Source organism: Schistocerca americana, chromosome 1 (assembly GCF_021461395.2).
Source record: "Schistocerca americana isolate TAMUIC-IGC-003095 chromosome 1, iqSchAmer2.1, whole genome shotgun sequence".
Taxonomy (NCBI): Eukaryota; Metazoa; Arthropoda; class Insecta; order Orthoptera; family Acrididae; genus Schistocerca; species Schistocerca americana.
In genome coordinates this window covers 653,557,058-653,582,501 of record NC_060119.1, presented here as the reverse complement: position 1 = coordinate 653,582,501, position 25,444 = coordinate 653,557,058, and the positions used below count along the sequence as shown (strand labels likewise).

Sequence of the window (25,444 nt, the reverse complement as noted above, 5' to 3'; positions counted from 1 at the left end):
TACTAATGTCTCTACAGGTTGCATGTAATTTTATCTGTGGTCAAGGTATTCAGGTATCACATGAGAATGACATTCAGAGCTGAAAATCAGTTTGTGAGTAAATATATCATAGTTGCAGAACATAAAGAATTGTTTCCTTTTCATATTATCATCAAGTTCTGCCAAGCACTGATGGATTTTTAGAAAACTTTAAAAAACAAAAACTGGAATCCTAAAAAAATGAATTATTCATGAAAGAACTGTGCACAAATGTAAAATGAACTCTATAATTACAAATGACCTTTTCCAGAGCTACTACTTGGATATGAAGCATGATGATACACATTGTTGTTGTTGTGGTCTTCAGTCCTGAGACTGGTTTGATGCAGCTCTCCATGCTACTCTATCCTGTGCAAGCTTCTTCATCTCCCAGTACCTACCGCAATGTACATCTTTCTGAATCTGTTTAGTGTATTCATCTCTTGGTCTCCCTCTACGATTTTTACCCTCTACGCTTCCCTCCAATACTAAATTGGTGATCTCTTGATGCCTCAGAACATGTTCTACCAACTGATCCCTTCTTCTAGTCAAGTTGTGCCACAAACTTCTCTTCTCCCCAATCCTATTCAATACCTCCTCATTAGTTATGGGATCTACCCATCTAATCTTCAGCATTCTTCTGTAGCACCACATTTTGAAAGCTTCTATTCTCTTCTTGTCCAAACTATTAACCGTACATGTTTCACTTCCATACATGGCTACACTCCATACAAATACTTTCAGAAACGACATCCTGACACTTAAATCTATACTTGATGTTAACAAATTTCTCTTCTTCAGAAACGCTTTCCTTGCCATTGCCAGTCTACATTTTATATCCTCTCTACTTCGACTATCATCAGTTATTTTGCTCCCCAAATAGCAAAACTCCTTTACTACTTTAAGTGTCTCATTTCCTAATCTAATTCCCTCAACATCACCCCACTTAATTCGACTACGTTTCATTATCCTTGTTTTGCTTTTGTTGATGTTCATCTTATATCCTCCTTTCAAGACACTATCCATTCCGTTCAACTGCTCTTCCAAGTCCTTTGCTGTCTCTGACAGAATTACAATGTCATTGGCGAACCTTAAAGTTTTTTTTATTTATTTTTTTTTTTTTTTCTCCATGGATTTTAATACCTACTCCGAATTTTTCTTTTGTTTCCTTTACTGCTTGCTCAATATACAGATTGAACAACATTGGGGAGAGGCTACAACCCTGTCTCACTCCCCTCCCAACCACTGCTTCCCTTTGATGCCCCTCGACTCTTATAACTTCCATCTGGTTTCTGTACAAATTGTAAATAGCCTTTCGCTCCCTGTATTTTACCCATTCCACCTTCAGAATTTGAAAGAGAGTATACCAGTCAACATTGTCAAAAGCTTTCTCTAAGTCTACAAATGCTAGAAACATAGGTTTGCCTTTCCTTAATCTAGCTTCTAAGATAAGTCGTACGATCATTATTGCCTCATGTGTTCTAATATTTCTACGGAATCCAAACTGGTCTTCCCCGAGGTCGGCTTCTACTAGTTTTTCCATTCATCTGTAAAGAATTCGCGTTAGTATTTTGCATCCGTGACTTATTAAACTGATAGTTCAGTAATTTTCACATCTGTCAGCACCTGCTTTCTTTGGGATTGGAATTATTATATTCTTTTTGAAGTCTGAGGGTTTCACCTGTCTCATACATTTTGCTCACCAGATGGTAGAGTTTTGTCAGGACTGGCTCTCCCAAGGCTGTCAGTAGTTCTAATGGAATGTTGTCTACTCCCAGGGCCTTGTTTCAACTCAGGTCTTTCAGAGCTCTATCAAACTCTTCATGCAATATCATATCTCCCATTTCATCTTCACCTACATCCTCTTCCACTTCTATAAAATTGCCCTCAAGTACATCACCCTTGTATAGACCCTCTATGTACTCCTTCCACCTTTCTGTTTTCCCTTCTTTGCTTAGAACTGGGTTTCCATCTGAGCTCTTGATATTCATACAAGTGGCTCTCTTTTCTCCAATGGTCTCTTTAATTTTCCTGTAGGCAGTATCTATCTTACCCCTAGTGAGTTAAGCCTCTACATCCTTACATTTGTCCTCTAGCCATCCCTGCTTAGCCATTTTGCACTTCCTGTCGATATCATTTTTGAGACATTTGTCTTCCTTTTTGCCTGCTTCATTTACTGCATTTTTATACCTTCTCCTTTCATCAATTAAATTCAATATTTCCTCTGTTACCCAAGGATTTCTACTAGCTGCCGTATTTTTACCTACTTGATCCTCTGCTGCCTTCACTACTTCATCTCTCAAAGCTACCCATTCTTCTTCTACTGTATTTCTTTCCCGTATTCCTGTCAATTGTTTCCTTATGCTCTCCCTGAAACTCTGTACAACCTCTGGTTTAATCAGTTTATCCAGGTCCCATCTCCTTAAATTCCCACCTTTTTGCAGCTTCTTCAGTTTTAACCTACAGTTCATAACCAATAGATTGTGGTCAGAGTCTACATCTGCCCCTGGAAATGTCTTACAATTTAAAACCTGGTTCCTAAATCTCTGTCTTACCATTATATAATCTATCTGAAATCTGTGAGTATCTCCAGGCTTCTTCCATGTATACAACCTTCTTTTATGATTCTTGAACAAAGCGTTAGTTATGATCAAGTTGTGCTCTGTGCAAAATTCTACCAGGCGGCTTCCTCTTTCATTTCTTAGCCCCAATCCATATTCACCTACTACGTTTCCTTCTCTCCCTTTTCCTACTACTGAATTCCAGTCACCCATGACTATTAAATTTTCGTCTCCCTTCACTTCCTGAATAATTTTTTTGTATCTCATCATACATTTCATCAATTTCTTCGTCATCTGCAGAGCTAGTTGGCATGTAAACTTGTACTACTGTAGTAGGCATGGGCTTTTTGTCTATCTTGGCCACAATAATGCGTTCACTATGCTGTTTGTAGTAGCTTACCCGCACTCCTATTTTGTTATTCATTATTAAACTGACTCCTGCACTACCCCTATTCGATTTTGTATTTATAATCCTGTATTCGCCTGACCAAAAGTCTTGATCCTCCTGCCAGGGAACTTCACTAATTCCTACTATATCTAACTTTAACCTATCCATTTCCCTTTTTAAATTTTTCTAACCATGATAAACATAACTTCAAAATGTCTTTCACACAATTCTCTTTGGTATCTCTTGCACATGGATAGTACTTCCTGTTAAGCAATCCATATCTCATGAGGCAACAATACACCCAAGCTGAAGTGTATTATGCATGAAAGCTTAGCTAGGATATAAATAGGCATGTTTAATATCATTTCAATCATGCTTATACTTTTAATTCTAAACCCAGGTATACTTCTGCCAGGCAACAAAGTTATTTATGCACACCTTAAAGAGCCACTTAAAAGGAGGATAAAATGGCTATCATGCAGAAAGGTATTCATTTTGTAAGCAACATTAAAGATATTTTATAGACTTTCAGAGAGCCTACCCAGAAGCTGATCACATTCACATTGTATCAACACAGCATGGTTTACTGGACTGTTTACAACATTAGGTTATTGTACTGTAGGGAAAAAAGTAAATTGAGCATGTCCTTTTCAAAGGCACCATATGAGCATTTGCATAGAACAATGTTTAGAAACCACTGAAAACCTAAATATGGATGGGCAGATTGGGATTTAAAACTCCATTCTTCTGACTGCATGTCCTGTATCTTAACCATTGCACCACCTCTCTTGTTATTTAGGTGACCGTAGTAGGTGTGGTGGTGATGATGATGATGATGATGATGATGACAATGACAACAAAAATAATTATAATAGAAAAGACAAGCTGAATGGCACCAAGGGGGCCAGCAAGCTTAACATCCCTATATAATGACCGGAATTCCTGTAGTTGTGTCACACATCTTTATTCTATGAGACAATGTAGTTTTGCAATGTAACTTAAAACGTTGTAAAAAATAAATACAGGGATGTTACGTCTCCACCTCTCATCTCTTTCTCAGCAGAATAATAGTGATGAAATTAGTTTTGGCCCATTGTCTACCCCCCAAAGAGAAGTGCCATCCCCTGAGTGTGTACAGCAACCTTATGTACGTGAGTAAGTTACATATGAAATTAAATTAATAATCACCAGCAGTTCGAGTAGTTATTTCTCCAGCAGGAGGAAAAAAAAAAAAAAAAAAACACTATCATCATTACTACATTACCACAAAAATTATTGAATGTTAATGGAATTTAAGCAAACCTAATGTTCCAAGAAAGGATACTTGGGTCAATCTCAGAAAGAAGAGATTTCATTAGCAGTTCCTGCAAAGTGGTTGCCACAAACAAGACAGCAAAAACTTGTGAACAGTGTACTAGATAACTGGAAATTACATGACTGTAAGTAGTCTGTCCTTTCGGATGTGTCACACCCTGCATTCATATAATTGGCTTGCCTTGATGGGCAATGGATCCTCCACATTCAGTGTGGATGCACAATTAAGTCCAAACTCCTGTGGGAATCTCTAAGTAGCAGGCATGGGACAGGGACAGGGACAGGGACAGGGACAGGGACAGGGACAGTGGACAGTGGACAGGTGGTACTAGGTGGGAATGTGAGCATGCCAAGATAGTCCATGCAGCTGTGATAAACACTGTGTCCAGGTGGTGCAGTGGTTAATGTGACTGTCTAGTAAGCAGGAGATCCCGGGTTCGAAACTCAATCTGGCACACATTGTTACTCATCACCACTGATGCCGCACAAAGTCCAGATGCAGCTGATTTCAATAATCCCGTTCTTCCTCCACCTTTCCCCCCCCCCCCCCCCCCTCCCTCCACCACCACCAATTTGCATAATATGTTTCACAGCTGCAGATTCAGCATGGTGTCTGTTGTTTTGGACATGTCCAAAAGAATAGACACACACATTCATATAATTGATTCATCTCAACGGGAAATGGATCCAACACATTCAGTGTGGATGGACAATTACGTGTGACCTCCAGCGGGGATTGTTAAGTAGTGAGCTTAGAGAACATGGACAGGGACTGCGAATAGGTGGTGCTAGGTGGGAATGTGGGTTGCCTGGGAGGCGTGCCCAGATAGTCTGTGCAGTTGGGATAAATACTGTGTCCAGGTGACATAGTGGTTAACACAACTGCCTAGTAAGCTTAATATTTTGGGTTTGAATCACCATCTGGCACACATTTTTCCACAGTGCCACACAAACCCCTGATGCAACTGATATTAACAATCCTTTTCCTTTCCTACACTCCCCCCCTCCCCCCCCCGCCCCCTCACACACACACAGTGTGTCAGTTGTCTGTTATGATGGGGTTCGTATATTTTGGAGGGGAGTTCATTCTCATGGGCTCTGAGAACTGTCCAGACAGGTGACACAGTGTGCCCTCTGACTATGTGTGTCTACAATTTTTCGAATAAGTTATTTGAGAATTATTTGTCATTACAACCGTATTGTTGTTTTGGAACAATGGTGGCTGTACATCTTAAAAGAATCTGCACTGGGTTACTTGGGGTACTGACCAGAGATTTCGATTATGTGTAGCAAAGTTCACATCAGATCACAGAGCAGTAGATCAATTGGGAGTTTTTAGAGTGATAAAGTTGCTTTTTTTGTCCCCATTCACCCCCACAGTTTTCCCCTCAGCGAAACCACGTTTTATTGGTCTGACACTAAAGTTTGATGTGCATATGATGTGCCACTTCAAACCATCTAGATATTTCTGAAACAAAACAGTCTTGATTAAATTCTGGGGAGTGTCTATAGCAAGCATTAACTACTGATCACATGTGTAGGTTGAAAAACAAGATGCAAACTTCAAATGATTGCAGAGAATTTGGAATACACATTGACAAGTGACAGATCATTAAAATGTGACACCCCTTTTTCTTCAAATCTGTTCAAGGGATATGGGATTTGGGCTGCTGTGGGAATGTTTGCTGAGGAACAACTGTAATTCTCTTAAAGTTATTTGAAGGTATGAGTCTGTCATTGGCTTTGACATTTTCTTTTGTGGACACTTGACTACATTATTTAGAATGTGGCCAAGAAATGTGATACTCATTTGAAGAAAGCAGCACTTATTAAAGTCACAGACTGCTCCTTTGGAGTATGCTGAAGAGATTGTGGATAGTGCTGGTGTTGGTCATTGTTTGTTACAATCATAATTAGTAGTGCAGATAGCTGACAGGCTGTTGATCTTAAAGTGGACACTATATATATATATATATATATATATATATATATATATATATATATATATAAAAAACAAAGATGAGGTGACTTACCGAACAAAAGCGCTGGCAGGTCGATAGACACACAAACAAACACAAACATACACACAAAATTCAAGCTTTCGCAACAAACTGTTGCCTCATCAGGAAAGAGGGAAGGAGAGGGGAAGACGAAAGGAAGTGGGTTTTAAGGGAGAGGGTAAGGAGTCATTCCATTCCCGGGAGCGGAAAGACTTACCTTAGGGGGAAAAAAGGACAGGTATACACTCGCACACACGCACATATCCATCCACACATACAGACACAAGCAGACATATTTTCAATATAAGTCTTTAAATATGTCTGCTTGTGTTTGCATATGTGTGGATGGATATGTGTGTGTGTGCGAGTGTATACCCGTCCTTTTTTCCCCCTAAGGTAAGTCTTTCCGCTCCCGGGATTGGAATGACTCCTCACCCTCTCCCTTAAAACCCACTTCCTTTTGTCTTTCCCTCTCCTTCCCTCTTTCCTGATGAGGCAACAGTTTGTTGCGAAAGCTTGAATTTTGTGTGTATGTATGTGTCTGTTTGTGTTTCTATCGACCTGCCAGCGCTTTCGTATGGTAAGTCACATCATCTTTGTTTATATATATATATATATATATATATATATATATATAAATATAATAGAGGGAAACATTCCACGTGGGAAAAATATATCTAAAAAGAAAGATGATGAAACTTACCAAACAAAAGCGCTGGCAGGTCGATAGACACACAAACAAACACAAACATACACACAAAATTCTAGCTTTCGCAACCAATGGTTGCCTCGTCAGGAAAGAGGGAAGGAGAAGGAAAGACAAAAGGATATGGGTTTTAAGGGAGAGGGTAAGGAGTCATTCCAATCCCGGGAGCGGAAAGACTTACCTTAGGGGGAAAAAAGGACAGGTATACACTCGCACACACACACATATCCATCCACACATACACAGACACAAGCAGACATTTGTAAAGGCAAAGAGTTTGGGCATTTTTTGGGCAGAGATGTCAGTCGGGGCGGATGTACAGAGGCAAAGATGAAGTTGAAAGACAGGTGAGGTATGAGCGGCGGCAAATTGAAATTAGAAATTAGCGGAGATTGAGGCCTGGCGGATAGCGAGAAGAAAGGATATGCTGAAGGGCAAGTTCCCATCTCCGGAGTTCTGACAGGTTGGTGTTAGTGGGAAGTATCCAGATAACCCGGATGGTGTAACACTGTGCCAAGATGTGCTGGCCGTGCACCAAGGCATGTTTAGCCACAGGGTGATCCTCATTACCAACAAACACTGTCTGCCTGTGTCCATTCATGCGAATGGACAGTTTGTTGCTGGTCATTCCCACATAGAACGCTTCACAGTGTAGGCAGGTCAGTTGGTAAATCACGTGGGTGCTTTCACATTATGACAGCTGCCACCCATTCCACATCAAACGGTCCCTTCCCTACAGCCTAGGTCTTCGTGGCAAACGAATCTGCTCCAGTCCGGAATCCTTGAACCATTACACCAACAACCTGAAAACAGCTTTTGCATCCCGTAACTACCCTCCCGACCTGGTACAGAAGCAAATAACCAGAGCCACATCCTCATCTCCTCAAACCCGGAACCTTCCACAGAAGAACCCCAAAAGTGCCCCACTTGTGACAGGATACTTTCCGGGACTGGATCAGATTCTGAATGTGGCTCTCCAGCAGGGATACGACTTCCTCAAATCCTGCCCTGAAATGAGATCCATCCTTCATGAAATCCTCCCCACTCCACCAAGAGTGTCTTTCCGCCGTCCACCTAACCTTCGCAACCTCTTAGTTCATCCCTATGAAATCCCCAAACCACCTTCCCTACCCTCTGGCTCCTACCCCTGTAACCGCCCCCGGTGTAAAACCTGTCCCATGCACCCTCCCACCACCACCTATTCCAGTCCTGTAACCCGGAAGGTGTACACGATCAAAGGCAGAGCCACGTGTGAAAGCACCCACGTGATTTACCAACTGACCTGCCTACACTGTGAAGCGTTCTATGTGGGAATGACCAGCAACAAACTGTCCATTCGCATGAATGGACACAGGCAGACAGTGTTTGTTGGTAATGAGGATCACCCTGTGGCTAAACATGCCTTGGTGCACGGCCAGCACATCTTGGCACAGTGTTACACCATCCGGGTTATCTGGATACTTCCCACTAACACCAACCTGTCAGAACTCCGGAGATGGGAACTTGCCCTTCAGCATATCCTTTCTTCTCGCTATCCGCCAGGCCTCAATCTCCGCTAATTTCTAATTTCAATTTGCCGCCGCTCATACCTCACCTGTCTTTCAACTTCATCTTTGCCTCTGTACATCCGCCCCGACTGACATCTCTGCCCAAAAAATGCCCAAACTCTTTGCCTTTACAAATGTCTGCTTGTGTCTGTGTATGTGTGGATGGATATGTGTGTGTGTGCGAGTGTATACCTGTCCTTTTTTCCCCCTAAGGTAAGTCTTTCCGCTCCCGGGATTGGAATGACTCCTTACCCTCTCCCTTAAAACCCATATCCTTTTGTCTTTCCTTCTCCTTCCCTCTTTCCTGACGAGGCAACCATTGGTTGCGAAAGCTAGAATTTTGTGTGTATGTTTGTGTTTGTTTGTGTGTCTATCGACCTGCCAGCGCTTTTGTTTGGTAAGTTTCATCATCTTTCTTTTTAGATATATATATATATATATATATATATTTAGACTTACTGAACGAAAGCGCTGGCAGGTCGATAGAAACACAAACAAACACAAACATACACACAAAATTCAAGCTTTCACAACAAACTGTTGCCTCATCAGGAAAGTGGGAAGGAGAGGGAAAGACGAAAGGATGTGGGTTTTAAGGGAGAGGGTAAGGAGTCATTCCAATCCCGGGAGCGGAAAGACTTACCTTAGGGGGAAAAAAGGACGGGTATACACTCGCACACACACACACACACACACACACACACACACACACACACACACACACACATACATATCCATCCACACATATACAGACACAAGCAGACATATTTAAAGACAAAGAGTTTCGGCAGAGATGTCAGTCGAGGCGGAAGTGCAGAGGCAAAGATGTTGTTGAATGACAGGTGAGGTATGAGTGGCAGCAACTTGAAATTAGCGGAGATCGATGCCTGGTGGATAACGGGAAGAGAGGATATATTGAAGGGCAAGTTCCCATCTCCGTAGTTCGGATAGGTTGGTGTTAGTGGGAAGTATCCAGATAACCCAGACGGTGTAACACTGTGCCAGGATGTGTTGGCCGTGCACCAAGGCATGTTTAGCCACAGGGTGATCCTCATTACCAACAAACACTGTCTGCCTGCGTCCATTCACGCGAAGGGACAGTTTGTTGCTGGTCATTCCCACATAGAAAGCGTCACAGTGTAGGCAGGTCATTTGGTAAATCACGTGGGTGCTTTCACACGTGGCTCTGTCTTTGATTGTGTACACCTTCCGGGTTCAGCGCTTTCTCATATATATATATATATATATATATATATATATAATAGAGGAAAACATTCCACGTGGGAAAAATATATCTAAAAAGAAAGATGATGAAACTTACCAAACAAAAGCGCTGGCAGGTCGATAGACACACAAACATTCACACATATATATATATATATATATATATATATATATATATATATATATATATATATATATATATGGAAACATTCCACATGGGAGAAATATATCTAAAAACAAAGATGATGTGACTTACCAAACGAAAGTGCTGGCAGGTCGATAGACACACAAACAAACACAAACATACACACAAAATTCAAGCTTTTGCAACCAACGGTTGCTTCATCAGGAAAGAGGGAGCCTTCACAAATGTCTGCCTTTGTCTGTGTATGTGCGGATGGATATGTGTGTGTGTGCGAGTGTGTACCTGTCCTTTTTTCCCCCTAAGGTAAGTCTTTCCACTCCCGGGATTGGAATGACTCCTTACCCTCTCCCTTAAAGCCCACATCCTTTCGTCTTTCCCTCTCCTTCCCTCTTTCCTGATGAAGCAACCATTGGTTGCAAAAGCTTGAATTTTGTGTGTATGTACGTGTTTGTTTGTTTGTTTTTCTATCGACCTGCCAGCACTTTCGTATGGTAAGTCACATCATCATATATATATATATATATATATATATATATATATATATATATATATATATATATATGTGTGTGTGTGTGTGTGTGTGTGTGTGTGTGTGTGTGTGTGTGTGTGTGTGGAGGGGGAGGGGGGGGGGGGGGGGAGGGAATTATCTTTTGCATTAATTTTAGAAATCTTTTGACCTGCCACTTGGTGGACAAACAGTTCCTCTGAGTGAGAAGTAAGATATGAATCACTGTCAACTTGCATTTTAATTGCAGACTTTAAAATTCCATAAGTCCAGAGCAACCCAGCTGTTTTACGAATGACAACTAAGGAGGTAGCCTATTGGCTTCGAAGAACTTCTGTGCGAAGTTGAAGTGGTACCGCGAGATGGGGAAATATGGACACAGATGGGAACAGTGTATTTGTCCTCTTACATTAGTATCACTGAATGCAAGCTGTTATTTTTCCTGCATGTTTTTCAGTTACATCTTACATACTGTCAAGCAGATAAGAATATACATTTTTGCACTAGGAAGTGAAGACTGTGGAGTGTAGCAGTTTTCAGTGCAGTGTATAGTTATTGTTGGTTATCGTTATGTGAATACTTTCATCATTGTACTAGAACAGAAAAAAAGGAGTAAGCATTATTGCTTATCATTTGACTATTCGAATGTTAAGAAGGAAATCTGAATGTAGTTTGTTCAAATATCTCACTTGCAGTAATGTCTAGTAAACTATTTACAGATATCTACACAGATTGAGGTGAGGGGAGGGGATATCAGACACTGCCTTGGACTTATAAGACGACACTTGGTGCTCTTCTGAGATGCAATTTAGACTCTCAAAATTTTGAAATAGTGGTTGCTTCTATAAGACCAGGAAAACCGTTGTAGAGAAAGATACCAAGCAAATTTAATATACCATGTCCAACCTTAGAGAATAAAGTCAGTAATACAAACCCTGGCATGATTGAAAGGCCTTCTGTCTTAAGCAAAATTGAAGAGAACACACTTGATCGTGGTATTTTAATGGCTGCATGCTGGTGTTTCCCTTTTACCTTTGATGATGTACATGGTGAAAGGATACCTTAAATGTAGGTGAAGTGTTACTCCGATAAATTAAGCATCCAGTTTCCTGGGAACATTAAATGTCAACATGCTGAAGTGAACTGTGTGATTATGAAATCATATTTCCAGAATGTTGATGAAAAACTGGAAGATACCTCCCAAAATAATCAATTATGATGAGATAAATCTGTGTGATGAAGCTGGGAGAAAGCATGTGATTGAAGGAAAACAAAACAGCCAGAGAGAATCTTAGGTTCTTTTAAAAGTAGTATTTCAGTAAAGGTGGCTGCCTGGCTGCCATATTTGCTCCATGGATCGGAGCATTTATGGGATGCCTGGAAAAGAGGAGGTCCAAAGGAAACCCACTAGAACTGCAATAAAAGTGGATGGTTTGATCTGCCAACATTTAGAAACTAGTTTACTGCTATTGTGCTGCCTTATCTGAAGTCACTGAAGGGGAGAAAGGTATGCCTTTGATTTTGTTGCCACCAAACAGTACCATGTCTTACAATCGTTTGTTGTAGTAATTTTTGAGAACATTTCTCTTTGAGAACAGCAGTTTTTTTATTACCTTAAAATGAACATAAACATTCATAGCTGCAAGACACTTACTTTTCTTTTTAAGGTTATCAGTTTTGATCTGTTTTAGACCATCTTCAGACCTCCTACCATGATGGTAGGCAGTGGCAGTGAACGGAGCAGGCACTATGAGTCCATGAACGCCAACACAGTCATTAGATGTAAGGCATCTTTAGACTTCTGAAAGCTGCATGGCAGACAGTGCTTGCCCAATGGAATAAAAGCTCTCTTGGGCCAATATTGAAAGACACACTTCCCCCACTTTTGAAGGGAACTCCAAAAAATACCAGCAACTGAAGAAAGCAACACAATAAATGCATTCTGTACAGTGAGATTAATTGTGTTAGACTCTCAAACAGTCCTCAGAAAATTGCCTGATGGAGAAAATTCTCCGAACAATTTCATGGAAGCCTGGTCTTTGAGCTTTGAAGAGATACTTATGTAGCATATTGACTGCATTCAGTCAAAAAATACACCAGAGCAGAAGAAATTTGCAACAGAGCCAGCCGCTGGCAGGCAAGAATGTTATGTATTGCAAAGTAAAACACAGCCAACTTGTGTTGCAAAGCAGAGCCAACTGGGTGCAGTATAGCAACAGTCGACGCTGCAATACGCTAGCAGAAGGATGGAAGCCTTTCCTCATTTGTCACAGAAGTGTTTAGAGTATGTGTCTTAAGCCCTAAATGAACACAGTCTGGAGCATATAAGTACTCAGTCATTAGTGTACTAAATAATTCTCATTTCAGTATCACAGCCTACACCACAAACCTGACACTCAGAGCGACATCCGAAAATGCAGTACAGGGTCTGCTGTTTGACCAGCCTGCCCTGAGTCACAAGGGAGCCGCTCACTCACTGGAGGAAGTTCATGGCTGTCGTCAACTGCACTGCCGCGGTGTCATCATGGTCACGGTCAGAGACGTTGCTGACAATGGCATTCAAGTGACACCACACTCAGTTCGCTCCTTGAGCTGCCAACAATGCCAGACATCTATTGCTTTGCTTGAGAGGCAACTGGGTGCCTCCACTAAGCTGTTCTTGATGTAGAACAGCTGAGGGCCAGAATAAAGAAATTAATTGAACAAATCTACTGTTGTCCTGACGTCTCGTTTCACTCTACCTTGGTGACAACCTTAGGGTCATTTAACACTTCAGAATGTTCAATGGAACAAAAAGTAATGCAAATGCCCAATGAAAATGAAAATTAAATCTTGCCCTAGAAAACCAATTTTGGGCACCAATAAGAGAAATAGAGATAATGCTGAATCAGTGCCTGAGTTGCCCGTGAATAGTGATGTTATACCTTCTGATGAAGAAAAGAGCAGAACAGGAAAGCAGTTCTAGAAGTGGAGGCTTTTGTTCTTGGTGCTTATCCACGTGTGATTGGAAGGAAACAGCTAAATCTTAACAGAAGTGGAAGTCATATTTCTGCATCCATATCAAGGTAACAAATCTGTGTTTATTTTTCCAGCAATTCCAGATGATAATATTGTAGACAAACACCAAATTGCAGATTGACAACTACTAGAGAAGAAAAGGGGAAGTTTTTATTCCGTGAGAACACAGTATAGAGTGATGATTTCTGCTATGATTATTAATCACATATTTTCTAATTGTGTGTGTCAAAGTTTTCTAATCAAGTGTCAAATTGTTTTGAACACATGCAAAATATTCTTTAATCATGCATAAAATATTTTTAACCATGCATAAAATGTTTTCTAAACATGCAAAAAGAATTTCTAAGCATGTGTATGTTTTAAAAAGATAGTTTCTGTCACAAATTACCCCATTAGAGGGAAATATGGCTGAATGGAAATTCAATGGGCATCTGAAATTACTTCATCATATGGGGTAACAACAGTCAGTTATTTGTTAGGATCTGGTCACTTGAATAATATTTTTGGTTCATGTTCTTCAATCATATTATTCTTAAATGTCATCTCAATACACAAATTTAATATCCTTGGCAAAGCTACCTTTTTATTAAGATTCCATTTGATACTACCTCATCTTATGGTACTGCCTCAGAAACTTCCTAAAGTTAGGTGATGTTGAGACATCACAAAGAGTGAGTCCTGGAAGTGTAATTGGTAGAGTTCTCCCTTCCAAAGTTGAGGTTTAGCAAACACATACTTTCAGTTTATATATGCTTACAGTCAGAGTTGAAATAAGTAAACTTACAATAGTCACTGAGTCTTTTAAGGTCAACCATCTATGAACAATAAGATTACTTATTTAATTCATGGCACTGAAGAAATTTCAGTCATGGATGGTTGCTAAAAAACTCTAACAACATAATCACATATTTCGTCAAATGGACAGCTCCTGAGGTTAGCAAGTAGATTCATTTTCTGCAAGAGTCGATAAAAATGAATGCTACATTAGAACAACAAGGCACAATGTAACTGATAATTAAGAATATGATTTGTCTGAACTGAAGTTTGAGGTGGTGTAGATGCCCGAGTTATCGCGGATTTTATGCACCCCTGCTGATATGGCCTGCATTACTGCTTCATTAATTTAGATGTGTACATGGACTACACAGCAGCCACTTCTTTATGTTCTACTTCCAACACTGGTGTCTCCTAATAAACAAAGCCAATCCAGTGACACTGTGTGGATCCTAACCAGCAGTTCCTGTTTATTAACATATCTCACATATTACAAGGACTTAATTTTCCTTCTACCATGCCAGCAGCCACCAACACCACTTATCTAAGAAACACACTGAATGTGTGAGTCAAGAATCATATGCTGCTATTCATCATGATCAATGCTGAAATCTATTCTAAGACCAATTATGTGTTTAAGGGCTTAAACATATTATCGTAATGGATGTAAAAAAAGTAACTCCATGACCAGACTCAGAGATCCATGCAATGCTAACTGGCTGCTGTATCATGCTCTTTCTTATGGGGGGGGGGGGGGGGGGTTGGAGAGGGAAGGGAGAGGGGGGTTGCTACTCTATTCACCCAGACATTGTCAGCTTTGCACATCTCGGCATCACTATTTCTCATTTAAATAGCTTCTAAATAGGCCTCATGAAGCTTAGAACCTCCCGTTGTAGTCATCTCACCAAGGATAAATCCTTAACAGAACTGGAAATTAAACCCAGGTCCTCCACATGGTAATCAGACATGCTGACTAGTCAGCTATGGAGGTCGAGTATACTAGTCATTCTCCTGGAAGCTACTGAGACTAATAAATCATGTTTCCTGACTGTGGTGGTATTAATGTTTATGAACCTATGGCTTACAATACTTAAAATAAATACTTATTTTGTAAGGAGTATGGTAAGCGATCATTTGAAATCTAATAAGATATAGTGTAGTATACAAAACTAACACAGAGGAATCAAATGCCAATGTTGTTGTGTCATATATATGAAAATTTATAGAACTGGCAGAAGTCTGACATGCCATGTAAAATTAGAGGACAAAAATATTCTGATAATGCAGTTTATTTTGTGTCACTACTTACAGTACACTTATAATGTACGCAGTCACTCCAGTAAGAAGAAGCAGAGAATTTTTTTCTGATGACACAAGGAACACCATTAACTAGGGCACATCCAGCTCCAATTACACAGCCTGCAGTATGATACAGGGGCAGAGGAGTGTAGAAGACATCATCATTTCTCAGTTCTAGCATACTTCGAGTTGCTGCTCCAACCAACAAAAACCTAAAAAATGTGCACAAAGGTAATATAATAATAAACTCTATGCACGGAACAGCAGATACACATGAAATGGATGAATGAATACATTTGTATTCTCAAAACATACAAAAATGAGCATCAACTGATGAAGTTGCTATGATCCACAGATTGAATTATCATATAATAACTGCTTTAAATTACAGCTTTGCTCTTAAGAAAGGAAGTGTGTGGCCACACTAAGGGTTCCACAGGCTAAAAAGCGAACTAAAAGGAATCTGCTAAATTTCAGTTACATGAAAAATCATACAAATCTAAAGGATTGCAATTCAAATAGACAAGTAAGGATTAAAGTTACAAATAAATTAAACTGGAATGATCACATAGATAATTTTGTGAGGAGAGTGAACCAAAAACTGCTTTTTATTGGGAGAACTCTTAGAAGCTGCAACAAGTCTATTAAAGAAATTACATATACTACACTAGTCCCCATGCTCTTATGAAGTGTTGCTGGGTGTTATGGGATCTGCATCAGATAGGACTGATGGAGGACTTCAAAAAAGTTCAAAGAAAGGCAACTTATTTTGAGTTATTGCAAAACAGGGGAGATGGTGTAACAGATATGATACGCAATTTGTGATGCCAGTCATTAAAATGAAGGCATTGCTCATAGCACCAGGAGCTTTCATGAAATTTCGATCACCAACTTTCTCCTTTGAATGTGAAAATATACTGTTAGCACACACTTACATAGGAAGAAATGATCATCATAATAAAACTAGAGAAATCAGAGCACACAGGGAAGGATTTAAGTGTTCATTTTCCCAGTGTGCTATTGGAGAGTGGAACAACAGGGAAATATCTTGGTGGCAGTTTGGTAAACCCTCTACCCAGGTGCTTAACTGCGAAGTGCATAGTAGTCATGCAGCTGTAGATGTAGATGTACATGTACACTGCAGGAATGAGATCTGATACAACAGGTCAGTATGAAATAGATATGTAGTCATTAAGGACACAAAAACTAAAATAAAGGCACCACTGCAAAATTCTAATAATAGCAACGTATTAATATGAATGAAAACAATAAAGGAGAGGAGATAGACAAATTGAGGAATAATAAATAGTAAACTCATTCACAACAACAACAAAACAAAGAGAAGAGGAAATGCTAAATATACAGGATGATCCAAACTCCGTTAACACTTGAAAATGAACTAGTTCATGGAATAACGTAGGTAGAGTGGTAAAAATTGACACACATGACTGAAATGACATAGGGTTTTATTGTAACGATAAACAACTGTAAAAACGGTGCTGAACAGCAACACGTCAATGACACTGCATAACAGGTATTAATAGAGGGTAACATTCCACGTGGGAAAAATATATCTAAAAACAAAGATGATGTGCCTTACCAAACGAAAGCGCTGGCACGTCGATAGACACACAAACAAACACAAATATACACACAAAATTCAAGCTTTCACAACAAACTGTTGCCTCATCAGGAAAGAGGGAAGGAGAGGGAAAGACGAAAGGATGTGGGTTTTAAGGGAGAGGGTAAGGAGTCATTCCAATCCCGGGAGCGGAAAGACTTACCTTAGGAGGAAAAAAGGATGGGTATACACTCACACACACACACACACACACACACACACACACACACACACACATATCCATCCACACATATACAGACACAAGCAGACATATTTAAAGACAAAGAGTTTGGGCAGAGATGTCAGTCGAGGCGGAAGTGCAGAGGCAAAGATGTTGTTGAATGACAGGTGAGGTATGAGTGGCGGCAACTTGAAATTAGCGGAGATTGAGGCCTGGTGGATAACGGGATGAGAGGATATATTGAAGAGCAAGTTCCCATCTCCGGAGTTCGGATAGGTTGGTGTTAGTGGGAAGTATCCAGATAACCCTGACGGTGTAACACTGTGCCAAGATGTGCTGGCCGTGCACCAAGGCATGTTTAGCCACAGGGTGATCCTCATTACCAACAAACACTGTCTGCCTGTGTCCATTCATGCGAATGGACAGTTTGTTGCTGGTCATTCCCACATAGAATGTGTCACAGTGTAGGCAGGTCAGTTGGTAAATCACATGGGTGCTTTCACACGTGGCTCTGCCTTTGATCGTGTACACCTTCCGGGTTACAGGACTGGAGTAGGTGGTGGTGGGAGGGTGCATGGGACAGGTTTTACACCGGGGGCGGTTACAAGGGTAGGAGCCAGAGGGTAGGGAAGGTGGTTTGGGGATTTCATAGGGATGAACTAAGAGGTTATTAAGGTTAGGTGGATGGCAGAAAGACACTCTTGGTGGGGTGGGGAGGATTTCATGAAGGATGGATCTCATTTCAGTGCAGGATTTGAGGAAGTCGTATCCCTGCTGGAGAGCCACATTCAGAGTCTGATCCAGTCCCGGAAAGTATCCTGTCACAAGTGGGGCACTTTTGTGTTTCTTCTGTGGGAGGTTCTGGGTTTGAGGGGATGAGGAAGTGGCTCTGGTTATTTGCTTCTGTACCAGGTTGGGAGGGTAGTTGCTGGATGCGAAAGCTGTTGTCAGGTTGTTGGTGTAATGGTTCAGGGATTCCAGACTGGAGCAGATTCGTTTGCCACGAAGACCTAGGCTGTAGGGAAGGGACCGTTTGATGTGGAATGGGTGGCAGCTGTCATAATGGAGGTACTGTTGCTTGTTGGTGGGTTTGATGTGGACGGACGTGTGAAGCTGGCCATTGGACAGGTGTAGGTCAACATCAAGGAAAGTGGCATGGGATTTGGAGTAGGACCAGGTGAATCTGATGGAACCAAAGGAGTTGAGGTTGGTGAGGAAATTCTGGAGTTCTTCTTCACTGTGAGTCCAGATCATGAAGATGTCATCAATAAATCTGTACCAAACTTTGGGTTGGCAGGCTTGGGTAACCAAGAAGGCTTCCTCTAAGCGACCCATGAATAGGTTGGCGTATGAGGGGGCCATCCTGGTACCCATGGCTGTTCCCTTTAATTGTTGGTATGTCTGGCCTTCAAAAGTGAAAAAATTGTGGGTCAGGAAAGAGGTTTTAGGTAGGGTGGCAGGTGATTGGCGTGAAAGGAAGTGCTCCATCGCAGCGAGGCCCTGGACGTGCGGGATATTTGTGTATAAGGAAGTGGCATCAATGGTTACAAGAATGGTGTCCGGGGGTAACGGATTGGGTAAGGATTCCAGGCGTTCGAGAAAGTGGTTGGTGTCTTTGATGAAGGATGGGAGACTGCATGTAATGGGTTGAAGGTGTTGATCTACGTAGGCAGAGATACGTTCTGTAGGGGCTTGGTAACCAGCTACAATGGGGCAGCCGGGATGATTGGGTTTGTGAATTTTAGGAAGAAGGTAGAAGGTAGGGGTGCGGGGTGTCGGTGGGGTCAGGAGGTTGATGGAGTCAGGTGAAAGGTTTTGTAGGGGGCCTAAGATTCTGAGGATTCCTTGAAGCTCTGCCTGGACATCAGGAATGGGATTACCTTGGCAAACTTTGTATGTGGTGTTGTCTGAAAGCTGACGCAGTCCCTCAGCCATATACTCCCGACGATCAAGTACCACGGTCGTGGAACCCTTGTCCGCCGGAAGGATGACGATGGACCGGTCAGCCTTCAGATCACGGGTAGCCTGGGCTTCAGCAGTGGTGATGTTGGGAGTAGGATTAAGGTTTTTTAAGAAGGATTGAGAGGCAAGGCTGGAAGTCAGAAATTCCTGGAAGGTTTGGAGAGGGTGATTTTGAGGAAGAGGAGGTGGGTCCCACTGTGACGGAGGACGGAACTGTTCCAGGCAGGGTTCAATTTGGATAGTGTCTTGGGGAGTTGGATCATTAGGAGTAGGATTAGGATCATTTTTCTTCATGGCAAAGTGATACTTCCAGCAGAGAGTATGAGTGTAGGACAGGTCTTCATGGCAAACGAATCTGCTCCAGTCCGGAATCCCTGAACCATTACACCAACAACCTGACAACAGCTTTCGCATCCCACAACTACCCTCCTGACCTGGTACAGAAGCAAATAACCAGAGCCACTTCCTCATCCCCTCAAACCCAGAACCTCCCACAGAAGAAACACAAAAGTGCCCCACTTGTGACAGGATACTTTCCGGGACTGGATCAGACTCTGAATGTGGCTCTCCAGCAGGGATACGACTTCCTCAAATCCTGCACTGAAATGAGATCCATCCTTCATGAAATCCTCCCCACTCCACCAAGAGTGTCTTTCCGCCGTCCACCTAACCTTCGTAACCTCTTAGTTCATCCATATGAAATCCCCAAACCACCTTCCCTACTCTCTGGCTCCTACCCTTGTAACCGCCCCTGGTGTAAAACCTGTCCCATGCACCCTCCCACCACCACCTACTCCAGTCCTGTAACCCGGAAGGTGTACACGATCAAAGGCAGAGCCACGTGTGAAAGCACCCACGTGATTTACCAACTGACCTGCCTACACTGTGACACATTCTATGTGGGAATGACCAGCAACAAACTGTCCATTCGCATGAATGGACACAGGCAGACAGTGTTTGTTGGTAATGAGGATCACCCTGTGGCTAAACATGCCTTGGTGCACGGCCAGCACATCTTGGCACAGTGTTACACCGTCAGGGTTATCTGGATACTTCCCACTAACACCAACCTATCCGAACTCCGGAGATGGGAACTTGCTCTTCAATATATCCTCTCTTCCCGTTATCCACCAGACCTCAATATCCGCTAATTTCAAGTTGCCGCCACTCATACTTCACCTGTCATTCAACAACATCTTTGCCTCTGCACTTCCGCCTCGACTGACATCTCTGCCCAAACTCTTTGTCTTTAAATATGTCTGCTTGTGTCTGTATATGTGTGGATGGATATGTGTGTGTGTGTGTGTGTGTGTGTGTGTGTGTGTGTGTGTGTGTGTGTGTGTGTGTGTGCGAGTGTATACCCATCCTTTTTTCCCCCTAAGGTAAGTCTTTCCGCTCCCGGGATTGGAATGACTCCTTACCCTCTCCCTTAAAACCCACATCCTTTCGTCTTTCCCTCTCCTTCCCTCTTTCCTGATGAGGCAACAGTTTGTTGCGAAAGCTTGAATTTTGTGTGTATGTTTGTGTTTGTTTGTGTGTCTATCGACGTGCCAGCGCTTTTGTTTGGTAAGTCACATTATCTTTGTTTTTAGATACACTGCATAACAGTACGTATAAAGGAAGTTGGATCATCCCTAGCCTGACTGATAAACACCTGCTGGTTAGTACAACTTTTATGCAGGATGGCACTCGACCCCATATTGCTACTCATGTAAAAGATCTCTTGTGCACATTGTTTAGTGAGGATCATGTGCTGAGCCCCCACATCCATCATGCATAGCTTCCCAGGACCCCAGACGTCAATCCGTGTGATTGTGGGATCACAAATCCACCAGAATCATCCGACCTCATTATGGATGTTAAAAGACTATATCTGATGTTGAATTCTCATCACACCTACTGATATGCTGTACAATGTTGTCAACAACATTGTCTCTCGAGTACAGGTATTGTTGATGAATGACACCTGAAATGTTGATCATTTGTTATAAAGACATTGTCTTTGCTAAAAGTCAATTGTTATGCTGATTATTGCTTTTGTATCATACAAAGTGCCATCTTTTGGATATTTTGTGCACATTTTTTGGCTTCAACAACAGTCCATGTCATTTCAAGCATACGTATCAAGATTTTACTTGTCTACCTACATTTTTCCAGAAAGTATTGAATTTTAAATGTTAACAAACTGTTTGGTCTCTTGTAGTAATGATAAATTAACAGCTGTTCACCAAAATATTCAGTAACTACCAAATAAAGTGCAAAAGCTAGAGGTTGAGCTGGAGAATATAGACAGATCTGTTTGCATTACAGAATATTGGTGAAAAAAAAAACTGAAATTAATCATTTAGTCTCAAAGTCTTAGAATTAGCATTTGCATACAGTAAAACACCTATGATGTGTGGAGGTGGTTGTATTTATGTGAAATGAAATCATACATTTAATGTCAGAAGTGATCTATGTACAATCAGTGAAGAGAAGTATTTTGAGTTGGCAGCAATAGAATTAAGAGACCAATATAAGCACAGAAAGTTGACTTCTTATGTTTATACTGATCTCCTCATAGAGATATGAATATATTTTACTAAACTAAATCAAGTTCTTGATACGATATCCACTCCAAAAGGGAATATCCTCATAAGGAGACCTAAATGTAAACAAACATAATCCTAATGCTACGGTACCTGTACCTTATTCTTAAACATTAAAGTTACATTTTAATGTCAATGGTTAATAGTGCAACAAGAATAACATACCAGTCAATGACAGCTATTGATTATGTGTTAACAGATTTAGACAAAGAAAATTGTAGTGTGGCTGTAGTGGATCTAGTATTATCTGACTGCTTCAGTCAAATTGCAAATATAAAAGTGGTTACAGTAAAACAAAACAAAAAATGCATGTCTATAGATGAATATTTGTTAAACTGAAAGAAAACAGTTTGTCACACAAACATCGGGTCAAACATGGGAAGTAGCGTAACAGAGGTATATGCAAATGAAAAATTCAAAAATTTCATGACATTTGAACTAAATTTGAACAGATTTTTTCTAAGGTGTTATGTGCATTGTTAACCGTGGGTCAAAAACTGGTGAAAAAAGATATCAAAAAATCATCCCAAACACTGAGGTATCTCAGTTCCATTAAAACCAGCCACTTTAATCTAGCTTTCTCACACTTTTATAAACATTATAGGCAAACATACAGGAAAGTTCTGCTTGCAGCAAAGAGGGCTCATGATTGTGAACTGATACTGCTAAAAAAATAAAGCAGTTGGAAGATTGTAAAACATGAAATATATACCAGAAAGATGACTCAATCAAAAATTAAAATTGAAGACAAAATGTCAAATAAAAATTCCACAAGATACAGCAAACTGTATAAATAAGTACTTTACCAGTATAGGAATATAACTACAGCAAATATTCCAAACAGCCCCATATATCATAAAGCTAAATAAATGTGTACCCCATTCAGTGCTATTATGCAAACCACAAAGGAGGACGTCTATAAAGCAGTTTTTGCAGACTGCAAAATAAACTTTCAGCAGGTTTGGACAAAGTACAATGTGTCTGTTTAAGGACTGTAGTGAGCCTAACATTACCATTAGTTGACATCATCATAAATTAATCATTCAAACAGAGTTGCTTTTATGAATACTTAAAGTATGGTAAATTGCTACCTCCCTTCAAAAAGGATATAGACATAGAAAATAATAGGCCACCCCCACTACTCTCATACTTTTCAAAAATAATAAAAACAACATCTACATTCACATCCAAACTCCGCAAACCACCATGAGATGCATGGCAGAGGGTATCCCCCATTGTACCAGTTATTAGGGTTTCTTCCCATTGCATTCATACATGGAGCATGGGAAGAATGATTGTCTGAATGCCTCTGTGCATGCAGTAATTATTATAATCTTATCCTCACAATCCCTATGTAGGGGGTTTTAGTATACTCCTAGAATCATCACTTAAAACAGGTTCTTGGAACTTAGTCAACAGACTTTCTGGGGACAGTTTATGTCCCATCTTTAAGAACTTTCCAGTTCAGTTTCTCCATTATCTCTGTGGCACTCTCCCACAGATCAAACGAACTTGTGACTATTCATGCTGCCCTCATCTGTATATGTTCAATATCCCCTGTTAGTCCTATCTGGTATGAGTCCCACACACTTGAGCAATGTTCCAGAACTGGTCACATGAATGATTTGTAAGCATCTCCTTTGTAGACTGACTGCAGTTCCCCAGTATTCTACCAATAAACCAAAGTCTACCCCCTGCTTTACTCACAACTGAACCTATATAATCATTCCTTTTCCTATCCTTTCAAAGTGCGACACCCATGTATTTGTATGAGTTGGCAGATTCCAACAGTGACTCATTGATATTATATCAATAGGGAACTATTTTTTTTTCATTTTTTGAAGTGCACAATTTTACATTTCTGAACATTTAAAACAAGTTACCAGTCTTTGCACCACTTTGAAATTTGATTAAGATTTGAAAATATTTGTGCAGCTTCTTTCAGACAGTACTTAATCATAGATAACTGCATCATATGCAAAAAGTCTGAGTTTACTATTAATATTGTGTACGAGGTCACTAATATACAACATGAACAGCAAGGGTCCCAACACACTTCCCTGTGGCACACCTGAAGTTACTCCTACATCTGATGAGGACTCTCCGTCCAAAATAACATGCTGTGTCCTCCCTAACAAAAGTCCACTATTATGAAAAATAGACTTATGAACTATTTAAATAGCTACAACTTCCTTTCCAATGACCAGTTTGGGTACCAATCAGGGAACAGCACTGAATCAGCAACTATACAATTTACAGAACATGTCTTGGAAGCTTTAATCAAATGAAATTACATATTTCCAGAGACCTTTTCGAGTCACAAACATCTACAGTGTCCATATGCAGACTGAAACAATAAATGAAAATTTGTACCACAACCAGGATTCAAACCCAGGTCTCCCGCTCCCTAGGTAGATGCACTCCTCACTATGCCACCTCAACACAGTGGCTTTGAACAGCTTCACAGAGTACCTTAGCACATCTCCCTCCTGAATCCACACTGCCATTCATGCCTCAGCCCACTTTGCTATTCCTCCTAAACTGTAATAGCATAGATGATTGGGACTTGAAAAGGTCCCTGGAGCCATATAGTTTCATTTTATGAAAGTATCTATGCCTGGGTTTTAGGCAGTATCCTTCACTTCATTTGATACTGAGGTGCTATTACAAGATAGTTGCAGAGCCCCTGCACTGCTGTTTGAATTTATGGAGAATACTAAGTTGGCTGAAGCATGAATGAAAGTTTGTATTGAGGAGGGAGGCATGCTAGGATAGTCTTTGCAGTTGTGCAAAGTCACTGAACCAGAGTGAAGCAGTGGTTAGCGCATCTGTCTAGTGAGAAGGAGACCCGGGTTCGAATCCCGGCATTGGTATAAATGTTTATTTGACACTTCAGTCTGCATATTTACACCATAGATGTCCTAGAAGCAGTGCACAAAGGGAACTATACAACAGGTTTATTCCTCTATCTAACTGAAGCATTCGATACAGCTGACCACAAAAAGCTAGAGGAACTGGGAATAAGGAGGGGGAGGGGGTAGAAAAGTGGTTCCAGTCATATCTATAAAATAGAGTATAACTGAATGAAGTTACACATACATCAAGTAGTGCTAAATACACTCCTGGAAATGGAAAAAAGAACACATTGACACCGGTGTGTCAGACCCACCATACTTGCTCCGGACACTGCGAGAGGGCTGTACAAGCAATGATCACACGCACGGCACAGCGGACACACCAGGAACCGCGGTGTTGACCGTCGAATGGCGCTAGCTGCGCAGCATTTGTGCACCGCCGCCGTCAGTGTCAGCCAGTTTGCCGTGGCATACGGAGCTCCATCGCAGTCTTTAACACCGGTAGCATGCCGCGACAGCGTGGACGTGAACCGTATGTGCAGTTGACGGACTTTGAGTGAGGGCGTATAGTGGGCATGCAGGAGGCCGGGTGGACGTACCGCCGAATTGCTCAACACGTGGGGCGTGAGGTCACCACAGTACATTGATGTTGTCGCCAGTGGTCGGCGGAAGGTGCACGTGCCCGTCGACCTGGGACCGGACCGCAGCGAACCACGGATGCACGCCAAGACTGTAGGA

The 25,444-nt window shown here is 41.2% G+C and overlaps 1 protein-coding gene across 1 annotated transcript in view; it reads right to left on the bottom strand.

Moving 5' to 3' along the window:
• Positions 1–25,444, bottom strand: part of LOC124608137 (long-chain fatty acid transport protein 4-like) — a 325,190-nt gene that overhangs the window by 51,295 nt on the left and 248,451 nt on the right. The window contains exon 5 of the mRNA XM_047139962.1: positions 15,510–15,711. Within this exon, the coding sequence (XP_046995918.1) occupies positions 15,510–15,711 (202 nt within the window). The remainder of the gene's footprint in view (positions 1–15,509; positions 15,712–25,444) is intronic.